At 42.9% G+C, this 12,634-nt stretch overlaps 1 protein-coding gene across 1 annotated transcript in view; it reads left to right on the top strand.

Moving 5' to 3' along the window:
- LOC126262593 (synaptic vesicle glycoprotein 2B-like) overlaps nt 1-11,900 on the top strand; it is a 229,077-nt gene extending 217,177 nt beyond the window's left edge. Inside the window, exon 12 of the mRNA XM_049959330.1 lies at nt 11,553-11,900. Within this exon, the coding sequence (XP_049815287.1) occupies nt 11,553-11,608 (56 nt within the window). The 3' untranslated portion in view covers nt 11,609-11,900. The remainder of the gene's footprint in view (nt 1-11,552) is intronic.
- The last annotated feature ends 734 nt before the right edge of the window (nt 11,901-12,634 follow it).

The raw sequence follows: 12,634 nt of genomic DNA, 5'->3' as shown, positions 1-12,634 counted from the left end.
AAATTGCAGTGACTACTTGGTGGAAGGCCTCCACCAACTGACTGACTCCTCCACTTATAAACTCTCCCAGACTGATCCCATTTCAGAAGTCCAACCTAACATCCAATCACTGCTTATAGCCTTAGCCCCTTCTTGCTAGAACCTCTCCCCAAATTCATTTCCCACCTCACTCTCATCACACCCCACACACTCACCTTCTACATGCTCCCCAACAACCACAAGCTCAACAATCTTGGATGCCCCCGTGTAGCTGGTTATTGTGCTCCCACTGAAAGAATTTTGGCCCTCATTGACCAACACATCCAACCAATTGCCCAAAGCCTAGCCTCCACATCAGACACACCAACCATTTCCCTTCCAGGCTCTCCACCATCCCCATCCCTTTACCTCTTGGTCCCTATTCATCACTGTCGATGCATCTTCCCTATACATAAACATCCCTCATGCCCATGGTTTTGCTGCTGTCTGACGCTACCTCTTGCGATGTACTTAAAACTCAAAACCCACTACCTCATTCCTCATACACCTTACCATCTATATCCAAAACACAACTACTTCTCCTTTGAAGGAAAGGTATACAAACAAATCTGCAGTGCAGACATAGGCACCTGCATGGGACGCTTCTGTGCCACCCTGTTTATGGGCCATCTAGAGGAAACCTTCCTGGCCTCCCAAAACCCCAAATCCCGGATCTGGTTCAGATTCATTGGTAATATCTTCATGATCTGGACTCAGGGCCAGGACATCCTATCCTCATTCCTTCACAACCTCAACAACTTCTCTCCCATCAACTTCACTTGGTCCTTCTCAGCCCAGCATGCCATCTACCTGGATGTTGACCTCCACCTCTCTGAGGGCTCCATCCGCACCTCTGTCCATATTAAACCCACCAATCACCAACATCACCTGCATTTCAAAAGCTGGCATCCCTTCCACACCAGAAAAATCCCCCCATACACCTGACCACCTGGGGATGGGATATCTGCAGTGACAGTGACCATGGTTAAATAACAAAATTCGGAAAATGCTGAGGAAGCAGATGCTGTTGCATTCTCGGTTTGAAAGAGAACACACAAATGATGACAAGCAAGGGTTAGTAGAGATTCGTGCATCTGTGAAAAGACCTATGTGTGAAGCATACAACTACTACCACCATTACACCTTAGCAAAAAATCTGGCAGAGAACCTGGCCAAATTCTGGCCCTGTGTAAAATCATTAAGTGGGTCTAAGGCTTCCACCCAGTCACTTGTTGACCAGTCAGGTGTGGCAGTTCAAGATAGCAAAACGAAAGCCAAAGTTTAAAATTTCGTTTTCAAGAAATCATTCAGATGGGAGAATTATACAAACATACAATCATTTGACCATTGGACAGACTTCAGTGTGGACGACATAGTAATAGTCATCCCTTGTGCAGAGAAACAGCTGAAAGATATGAATGCAGACAAGTCACCATCAGATGGAATACAAATTTGGTTTTACAAAGAGTACACTATGGCATTGGCCCCTTACCTAGCTTGCATTTATCATGTATCCCCCCCCACAAAGTCCCAAGTGTCTGGAAAAAAGCAGACGTGAAGGGTACATCAACAGATCTGCAAAACTACAGACCAATATCCCTAACTTCAGTTTGCTGCAGAATCCGTGAACTTATTCTCAGTTAGAATACAATAAATTTTCTTGAGACTAAAAAGCTTATGTCCTTGTATCAGCACAGTTTTAGAAAGCATCACTCGTGTAAAACTCAGCATGCCCATTTCTCATATAATATACTGTGAACTATGGATGAAGAACAATAGGCACATTCCATACTTCTATATTTCTTGACACAGTGCCCCATTGGAGGCTGCTAATGAAAGTACAAGCATATGGAATAGATTCACAGTTATGTGAGTGGCTTGAAGACTTTTCAGATCACAGAATTCAGATGTTGCCCTCTATGGCGAGTGTTCATCAAAGACATTGGCAGAAGTGCTCCAAAGAAGTGCTATATACATAAATGATTTGGCAGAGAGGGTGAGCAGCAGTCTGACACCATTGTTTACTGATGATTAGATTAGATTAGATTTACTTTCATTGGTTGGTTGGTTGGTTGGTTTCGGGGAAGGAGACCAGACAGCGAGGTCATCGGTCTCATCGGATTAGGGAAGGACGGGGAAGGAATTCGGCCGTGCCCTTTCAGAGGAACCATCCCGGCATTTGCCTGGAGTGATTTAGGGAAATCACGGAAAACCTAAATCAGGATGGCCGGACGCGGGATTGAACCGTCGTCCTCCCGAATGCGAGTCCAGTGTCTAACCACTGCGCCACCTCGCTCGGTACTTTCATTCCAATTGATCCATAGTGAGGAGGTCCTCCAGGATGTGGAACATGTCAGAAAAACAACAATACATGACAAATATTTACAACTAAAACAAATAAGCTAATGTACCATTCCACAGATCCCAAGTGGAATGATTGTCATTTTTTAATGAACACTAAGAGTCATTTTACAAATACTAATGCACTGAATTTAAAATAAAAAAGTTCTTTATTTATTTATAAGGTAATACAACTACTGTAATACTTATTTACAATGAACACATTACTGCACTGAAATCGTGCAGAAGTTATGTTGTACTTATATACAAATCAGTTGGTTTTACTAAGAAATTCATCAATGGAGTAGAAGGAGTTGGCCACCAATAAATCCTTTAGGCTTCTCTTAAACTGAATGTGATGTATGGGAAGGTATTGGTGAGTGACTGTAGAAGGATACAAGATGACTTAGACAAAATTTCTAATTGGTGCAGTGAATGGTAGCTAGCTCTAAATGTGGAAAAAGTTAATGTGGATGAGTAGTAAAAACAAACCCGTAATGTTTGGATAGAGCATTAATAGTGTCCTTATGACACACTCATCATTTAAACATCTGCGCATAATGTTGGAAAGTGATATGAAATGGAATGAGCATGTCAGAACTGTGGTCAGGAATGCAAATGGCCAACTTCAGTTTATGGGAACAATTTTAGAAAAATTTGGTTCATCTATAAAGGAGACTGCATATGGAATGCTGGTGTGACATATTCTTGAGAACTGCCTGAGGGTTTGGAATCTATACCAGGTCTGATTAAAGGAAGACATCAAAGCAGTTCAGAGGCATGCTTTTAGATTTGTTACCAGTAAGTTTGAACAACCCATAAGTGTTATGGAATGGTTCAGGAACTCAGATGGGAATCCATGGAAGGAATGTGGTGTTGTTTTTGAGGAACACTATTAAAAAGAAAATTCAGAGACCCAGCATTTGCATCTGACAGCCGAATGAGTCTACTGTCACCAACATACAGTGTGTGTAAGGGCCATGAAGATCAGATACAAGAAATTAGGGCTCATATGGAGGTACACTAGACTCTCACTAATCCAGCCATTCCTGGCACATATGGCTGCCGGATTAGTGGAATTGCCAGATTATTGAGTGTCTGAAATTTATTTTATTCATTTATTTTGTTTTTTATTTATTTTGAAAACACAGGGGATATAGTGTACTGTACTTTATTAAACCAAAATATATAATTTTAAAACATTTTAAATCCAAAAATACATTAATTTTCAAAGGAAACTAAGTCCTTGAGTGTATACTGTACATAATTATACAGTCGTATCACTCACTATGAAACATGTCCCTAATTTTTAACTGTCGCAATGATGCTATGCGACAGTGGCATGCTTTATCATGCAACTGCTTTTCAAGCATTACATCGGTACTGCATGTATCTGGTTATTACATAATGTACTCCAGGAAGACCTCGGCAGCTTCAGCACCATCAGTGTGAGAAATCTTCATGCTCTCTCCACCTGTGTTCTCTTCTTCATCACGTTCATCATTACTTTCTTGCACACTTTTGATTTTTTCTTCATCTGTTAAAGTTTGGTCTGTATCACAGTTTTCTCATTCAGCCACTTAGTAACATCTTCATAATCCATTTCTTCTCCTCCTGGAAGGTTGCGGAACATATCAGTGTACAAAGTAATTGATAATTCCGAATTGGGCCACAATTTTCACCAGCTCTTCATTATGGTAGCACTCTCCCATGTGGTATCCCATGCCTCGGCTGCTTGGGAAACAACATCAGTCGTTTTCACTTTCTTTCAGCAAGGAGATGAGAAGTGACTGTCGATAATGACATTTAATTAATTCCAAAATTCCCTGGTCCATGAGCTGAATTAGGGTTGCCACATTGGTCAGGAGACCGAGCGCTTGTATATGTACACCATCGGACTTTAGAGAAACATCTGAAGGATGACTGGGAGCATTGTCAATTATAGATAACTTTCAGTGGAAGATTTTTCTTCTTTAGCTCTTTTCTCATTGCTGGTACAAACGTTTCATGGAACCACCAAGAGAATATATGTCTGTCTATCCACGCTTTCTTCTGAGCACAATATTGCACTGGTAGAATATTTATGTCAGTGTGTTGAAAACAATGTGGTTGTTGAGATTTTCCAATCACCATAAGCAGTAGTTTATGACTCCCATTTGCATTACAACATGCCATTAATGTTACACGCTGTTTCTGTTGCTTGTAACCACAAGTTTCCTTCTTGTTCTTGGCAGCTAATGTTTTTGAAGGAAGCATCTTGTAAAAGAGTCATGTTTCATCAGCATTATACAAGGCATCAGCAGTTAAATCTTATTCCTCTGTTACCTTCTGTATCTTGCTTACAAACTCATCAGCATCCTTATCATTAGCTGAGCAACTTTCCCCAGTGACTGTCATCTGCTGAATGCTATGTCATTTTTTTCCAGTTCGATAGCCAACCTTCATTCGCTGCAAACAATTTACTACTGCCAAGTTCTTTGTTACATGCAGCTGCTTTTTCCTTTATAATTGGGCCACTGACTGGAATTACTTTACTGTGTTGTCGTATGAACCATCTATAAACAGCTACATTCAGTTCTTCATTCTCATTCTTTTGCATAACCTTCCATTTTCCCAACTCACTATCCATTTGTGTTGAGTACTGTCGAATAACATCTTCTTTCTATCTGATGTCATAAATAGCTGCTCGTCCAACACTGAAATCAGCAGCAATGGCTTTCTGCGAAGAACCTCAATTTAACTTATCTAAAATTTCGAGTTTCTGCTTGAGGTCTAGTGTAACACGTTTCCTTTTAGAAGACATGATTCCAAATTGAAAAGAAAGCTATAATTTCAAATACAGCATATAAAACATTGTTTAACTAAGCATTGTTGTGCACGATAATTCATTGTGCACATGTTTTTGGATGTGTGCCAGATTACTGGGAGGCCGGACTACTGAGGGCCGGATTAGTGAAAGTCTAGTGTATACTGCACTTGAAATCCACACTGTGCAGTGGTTAATAAATTGTGAGACTCAGGCCACCATACCAGCCAGGCATGAATCATGTGTTCTATCACCTTGCAAACACAGCTGGTGAGAGAAATGGGGCAGTAGCTGCAAGGAAGGTGTTGGTCCTTACTAGGCTTAGTTGTGGGTATGATGGTGGCTCTAAACACCTGCATTTGGGAAACGTGCCCTTTGCCCAGATGTGTTTTTACATATGAAGCAGAAAGTGCTTCCCTGCAAGAGAAGGGTGCTGCGACAACTGAATGTGAACTTCATCTGGCCCTGGGACAGAGGATCGGGATAAAGTGAGAGCATGATCTAGCTCTCTCATAGTAAAGGCCCATTGTGGCACTCAGGATTCTGAGAAGAGAAGGGTATCGCCCGAGCCTTCTCCACTTGTTTCCCATGGAGGAAGGCAGGGTGTCAGTGGGAGAAGCTCAAAGTGGCCACAAAACGGTGGCCCAACATGTTGGAGATAGCAATAGGGTCCACTATGACATTGTCTGCTACTGTCAGGCCAGAAATTGGGGAATGGATCTAGGTCCCAGAGAGCTGCCAGAGGTTGGCCCACACGAAGGAAGAGGGAGTAGAACTGTTAAAAGAACTAGTGAAGAAATCCAGCAAGCTTTTTTGCTATCCTGAAGAACGCGATGATACTGTGCATGCAACTGTTTATAATAAATGCAGTTTGCCATTGTAGGGTGACAGCTAAAAACGTGGAGAGCTCGTCTCCAGATGCGAATTGTGTCGCAGCACACCTCAGTACTCCTAGGGACCGAAACACAGCATGGTAAAGAGGAAGTGCAAGGAATGAAACTTTCTGCGGCAGTAAGGATGACATTTGTAAGATATTCCACCTTGTCATCACAACTGGGGAAATCTTGTTCATCAAAGGTCACCAGGGAGGAGTAAGGCCTCCACTTGGCCTTAGTAAGCCGCCATTTGGATGTGCACACAGGTGGGATAGGAGTCAGCAAATGGATAGCACATAGGAAATGGTCGCTCCAGTATGAGTCAGAGAGAATGGATCACTCGAGACGATGGGAAAGCTGGACAGTGCAGAAGGATAGGTCCAAATGGGAATCGTTGTGCGTGGAGTCTGAAAGGAATGTGGGTGCTCCAGTGTTAAGGCAGAAGAGGATGAGTTCACTAAGAAGATCAGCCAAGAGGGTACCTCTCTGACAGGTTCTGGGAGAACCCCAAAGGGGATGACGTGCATTAAGGTCACCGAACAGCAGAAACGGGTGAGCTAGCTGCCCAATAAGCTGGAGGAAGTCTGTCCTGGTGCCATCGAATGACAGGGGGATATAGAGGGATGTAAACGGTACAAAGGGAAAAGTTCAAGTGAGGAAGGAAAAGGCAACAGCTTGAAGGTGGGTAGTCAGGGAGATGGGCTGAGTATGAATGTCATCCCCTATGACCATATGAGCAGCATGACTACCCCACGAGACGGAATGCTGACCTCGAGGTGGGGGGTCACAACGGACTGGGAAGAATTCAAGAGGTCAAAGCAATCATGAAGATGCAAGTTTGTTTCCTGGAAGCAGAGAACAAGGAGACGCAGGTATTCTAAGAGCAGCTGTAAATCCTTGTCATTTGATCATAGGCCATGAACATTCCATTGAAGGAGAGCCATAACGAGGAAAGGGGAGGAGGGAAAAAATGAAGGTATGTCACCTCAGCAGCTGCTGAGTGCCAGCCTTCAAAGACTCACTGCTACAGGGTGCAAAGGCTGGAGGATCCTGCTCCATGAGATCCACAGAGGCATCAGCACTCTCCCTTCATCAATATGTGGAGTCCAGGGCAGAAACATGGTTGGCAGTGTGCACTGACAACACAGAGGTCAGCCAGGTGAGGGTATTGCGTGGCGACACTGTCATAGAGGATCTCCAAGATGGTGAAGGAGAAGACCGTTTGCCTTTGTTTGACCTCTTGGAGCCTTTCCAGTTGGCAGGGGATGACTCTGATGTTTGTTGGCTGGAGGGACGTAGGAAGTTTTCACAGGAGTATTCTTTCTGTCCTTTTTGGACTGATGGTTGTGTAGCAAGTGACTTCATCCCGGGAGGCGAATGTTTGGTGGTTTGTTGCACAGCTGGATGAGGAGACTCTAGTACCTTCTGCAGTGGAAGTCGAACACGCGGTAGAACAAATGGACGTGGTCAGCCCATAGAGGGCTCCGCCTCCGCGGTGGCTATTCCGTGTAGCGGCTCTCGCACAGCGAGGGTGCCACCGCTAAGCCACGTGCAGACAGCGGCCAATAGCCGCTCCCTCCGGTTTCGTATATAGGGACCCGCTCTGCCGTAGTCCAGCCAGTCTGTTTTACTCGCTCTGGATTTTGTTTCTATCTCGGCGGTACTGCGTTCTGGCCGTTGCTCGTTGTTGACATCTGCCTGGCTCTGGTTCCGAGTGGATTTACATTTGGTGTTTGGTGTTGTGGTTTCCACAAGCCTCCGTTGTTTATCTGTTCCTCGTTGTGTCACTCATAGTCGGTCGTGGTCGGTTGTTGTCAGTTGTCGTTGGTCTGTCGTCCGACTCGTCCTGTGTTTACCCAGTGGTGCGTGCTCCACCGCCGGCGGCTTCCCCGCCTGGCGGCTCCGATCTGCAGCCCAAGGCGTTCCCGCAGTTGGTTGTGGTTACTACAGAGACAACAATGCTACTATGACACTGGGCGAATTCACAACCTCAGTGCTGAATTTGAGGTCACACATCTGCGTGGCCATGTCCTTCATGGAGGGAGCTCTAGCAAGAACAGTACTGTAGGTGCCAGATAGTAGAATGTAGGGTTTTGCAACTATCCAACAACTTATGAGTGACCGGGTAGGCACTTATTCCTTTATCCACATCTCTTGGACAGCCCGCTCATCAAGATAGATGGGAAAATTTCGAGAGGAGGCAGTGGTCGCAACTGCAGTTGATACAGATGGGAGAAGGAGCCAGGGAATTGCCCTCATGCGCATCCCTACCATAGGTAATACATTTGGCCGGATGTTGACAAGACATTCGAGTGTGGTTGAAACGGTGACACTGGTAGCAGGTTCAGAGTGTACTGTCAGACTACCATAACTTAATAGCCTGCTTTGATCTTGAATGGAAGCACCACTCTATCAAAGGTGAGAAAAAGAGTGCATGTGGACTCTAAGGATGCATCTACCTTTTTGATCTCCCGATGAATGGTAACAACACCACAGAGAGGTATGTTTGGATTTCTGCCTCGGTCAGACCATTGAGCAGCCTAGTGTAAATAACATCATGGGAAGAATTCAGAGTTCTGTGGGCCTCAACACAAACAGGATAGCTGTGGAGAAGCAAAGCTGCACGCAACACAGTTGTTGTGCTTGAGAATCAGAAGTAGCCTCCAAAAACAAAGTGCCATTGCGTAAACAAGAGCAAGTTTTCACAGGGCCAGCAATTGCATTAACACCTTTCTGAATTAGAAATGGATTTACTGTTGCAAAGGATTGACTGTCTTCATTGTGTGAAAACACAAGGAACTGTGGTGCAGCTGGGAGGGTCTTTGAATCGGAAGCTTCATTCGGTTTATGTTTTGTAGATGTGGACTGGAAAGATGATGATTGGCCCATTGTGAAAAAATCCCCCATGGTTGTCAGAATCTCCGATGGCATGCTCCTTCTAACTGGGGGCGCCCCTCACAGGGGGGCTAACCGCCTTAGATGATTTTTCACACCTCCGTAACACCTGACTGAGAGACCAATTGGCAATTTGGGAAGTTAGCAGCTTACACAGTCAGCCCTCTCTCGGCCTTGGCTGTGTCAGGGGGTACTGGCGAACCCTATCTGTCAACCCAGGGCTGAGAATTGTGTGTTACCTAGTCACCTGTTACACATCAGGTGTGTGGGCCAGCCTTCAGGAGCGCACAGGGAGGAAGAAGGAAAAGAGGAGCCTCAAATGCCGAAGGGGAGGAAGCACAGGAGAAGGTGACTGAAGAAAGGAAAAAAAAAAAGAAATGAAAAACAGTGGTGAGACTGTTCTTATGTCAGCTAAGGAAAATGGAGAACATTCCCGAAAACACCCCAGACATATTCCCCAAGGGAGGGGCAAAAGAATAGCAAGAGGAGAGACAAGCAGCACGAAAGGGAAAAGATGCTGCAGGCTGGTGCCCCAGGGTAGCCAAGCACAAACAAATCCACCAAAGAGCAGCGAGCCTCCTGGAGGGGGGAGGAGGGGGGGGGGGCGTACTGAATGTGTAACAGTCTTTCTTTGTGCCTGTCTGCAACTCAAAATGTCATTTTCAGGGTGAGTAGCAATCTATCCTTTCCACAATTGTTGAGCATTCCTTTTCATATCTCTACAAATTGTTACACGTAGGTATTTGCAGGAGTTGACTAATTCAAATGCTTAACTATGTTTTCAATGTTCTTTTACAAAGGAGAACCCAGGAGAATTTCCCCAATTTAATCTTTGTACCACTGAAAAGATGAGTGAAATCAGTATTAGTGTCAGTCGTGCTGAGCAACAGTTGATATTGTTAAAATTGAACAAAGCTCCAGGGCCCAAAGGAATACCTATAAGATTCTATACTGGATTTTTGGCTCAGTTAGCCACTCTTCTAACTATAATTGATTGTAGATCTCTCACCAAAAAAAAATTCACCCAGTAGTTGGAAGAAAGAGTAGGACACACCCATCTACAAGAAGGGGAAGAAGTGATCTACAAAAGTACCGCGCAATATCCTTGACATTGATTTGTTGTACAGTCTTAGAACATGTACTGAGCCTCCTCGACACCAGCCAGCATGGGTTCCTAAAACATCTATCATGTGAAACCTAACTCACACTTTTCTCACATGACAAACTGAAAACATTGGATCGAGGCAGTCAGGTACATGCTGCATTTCTTGAATCCTGAGTCAGAGCTTGACAAGATTTCAAAGTGGTGCAAAAAGATTGGCAACTTGCTTTAAATGTCCAGAAATGTAAAATTATGTACTTCACAAAATGAGAAAATGTAGTATCCTTTGACTAAAATATCAGTGAGTCATAGACGGAACTGAACATCTCATACAAATACCTGGGTGTAACAATTTGTAGGTATATGAAATGAAATGCTCACATAGGCTCAGGTGTGGGCAAAGCAGGTGGCAGACTTTGGTTTATTGGTAGAATACTTGTGAAGTGAAATCAGTCCACAACGAAGACCGCTTACAAATCACTTGTGTGACCCATTGTAGAATATTAACTGTGTAGGATCTGTACTAGATAGGACTAACAGGGGATATTGAATGTGTACAGAGAAGGTGGCATGAAAGTTTGTCTAACTCTTGGAAGAGTGTTACCAATATTTTGAAGTAACTGAACTGGCAGACTCCTCAAAATAAGTGTAAGCTAACCTGAGAAAGTCTACTAACCAAGTTTCAAGAACCTACTTTAAATGACAACTCCAGGAATACACTACAAACCACTAAATATAACTCACATAGGGCTCATGAGTGCAAGATTAGAATAATTAAAGCATGTACAGAGGCATTCAAGCAATCATTCTTCCCGTGCTTCATACTTGAATGTAATGGTAAGAAACCCGACTAATTGGTACACTGGAATGTACCCTCAGCCACGCACTTCACAGTGGTCTGCAGAATGTAGATGTCAGAGAATGTGGATGATAATTTTGTGGATCACCTCTGCTACCCTCCTTGTAGGCAGGAGAGACTTGTTTTCTTCCAACTATTAGCAACATCTACTCCTCAGAGCAGGTGGTTCCCTCTCAGTCTGGGGTCTGAGGGATGTGCAATTCCTTTCTAATCTTCCCCAACCTCTCCCTCTTCCCAATCTGAGGAAGGAACAGTAAGTTCTGACGAATAGGAAAGTGTCACATATTTTATATGTGCCTCCTGAAGGTAAGTTCTGGCTGGCAATTCTATCACATAATGCTGTTGTTTTCTTGAGTGCATTTTTACTTTTATTTTTATTTTATTTTATTTTTATTTAGTAGGATATTTGTTATATGACTGATCAGGTTGTTAAATGTTTCACAGACAATATTCACAATAAAGTCACCATTTAATATTTTCTGCATTAAGTATTGTATTCAGTTAAATTACGCAATTAATTTACTACTCCATTTATCTTTTCAATTAAATAAGGCTTTTAATTTAATACTTAGTCTATAAAATGTTGAGAATCTGATGAAAACAGAATTTCAGTTATAATATATCCACTTCTATGAATTGTTAATTAATTTGTTGCAGTGGGTGCTGGTGTCACACTGCTGCTCCCTGATACAGATAAAGCATCACTGCAATAGCACCTCAAGACTGACGATCTTCATGGTAGTTCACAGCAAATCTCCAACAGACACGAATCTGCTACATTATTTACCAGAAATCTGTGTGTGAAATGAAACAAACAACAACCAGCAGTTTCAAGGAGTTTTCTCTACCAATTTAAAAAATTTATTGTTTTCATTGTTAGAAAAATTTGAGAAAACTAATGTGAAAATATTAGAATGAATTTGTATTAGCAAGAAAGAAAATCTGAATTATATTTTTACACTGCTGTGGACTGCAGAGTAATATGAACCTGCCTAACACATTAAAGCTATGTGGTGACAATCCATAACTTGAAAATTCATCCTTATCTTTCATAGGTCTAAATATTAGTCTGGCACACAGTTTAAATCTCCAAGGAGTGTGCAAGAAAGAAAAACAGTTTTGTACACTTTTTGGTCACCCGATACATCATTTCCCCAATTATCCTCTCGTTCTTATTCTGTTTCACACTGAATTTGTCACCATCAAATAGCATTTATTCATATTTTGACAATAACTTTCATTCAGGATGAATTTTTCACTCTGCAGTGGAGTTTGCACTGATATGAAAATTTGTGGCAGATTAGAACTGGGTGCCAGACAGGAACAAAAACCCGGGACCTTTGTCTTTTGTGGGCAAGTGCTCTACTGACTAAGCTATCCAAGCTCTTTACTTCGGCCAGTACCGCATCTACACCTACGTGATTACTCTGCTATTCACAATAAAGTGCCTGACAGGGGGTTCAATGAATCACCTTAAAGCTGTCTCTCTACCATTCCACTCGTGAATGGCTCACAGGAAAAACAAGCACTTAAATTTTTTCTGTGTTAGCCCTGATTTCTCTTATTTTGCCGTGATGATCATTTCTCCATATGTAGGTGGGTGGCAACAGAATGTTTTCGCAATCGGATGAGAAAACTGGTGATTGAAATTTCATGAGAAGATCCTGTTGCAACAAAAAACACCGTTGTTTTAATGATTGCCACTCCAATTCACATATCATGTCTGTAACACTATCTCC

The sequence above is a fragment of the Schistocerca nitens genome, chromosome 6 (genome assembly GCF_023898315.1).
Source record: "Schistocerca nitens isolate TAMUIC-IGC-003100 chromosome 6, iqSchNite1.1, whole genome shotgun sequence".
Classification (NCBI taxonomy): domain Eukaryota; kingdom Metazoa; phylum Arthropoda; class Insecta; order Orthoptera; family Acrididae; genus Schistocerca; species Schistocerca nitens.
Note: the sequence above shows the minus strand (reverse complement) of the source record. Positions and strands in the feature narration are given on the sequence as shown.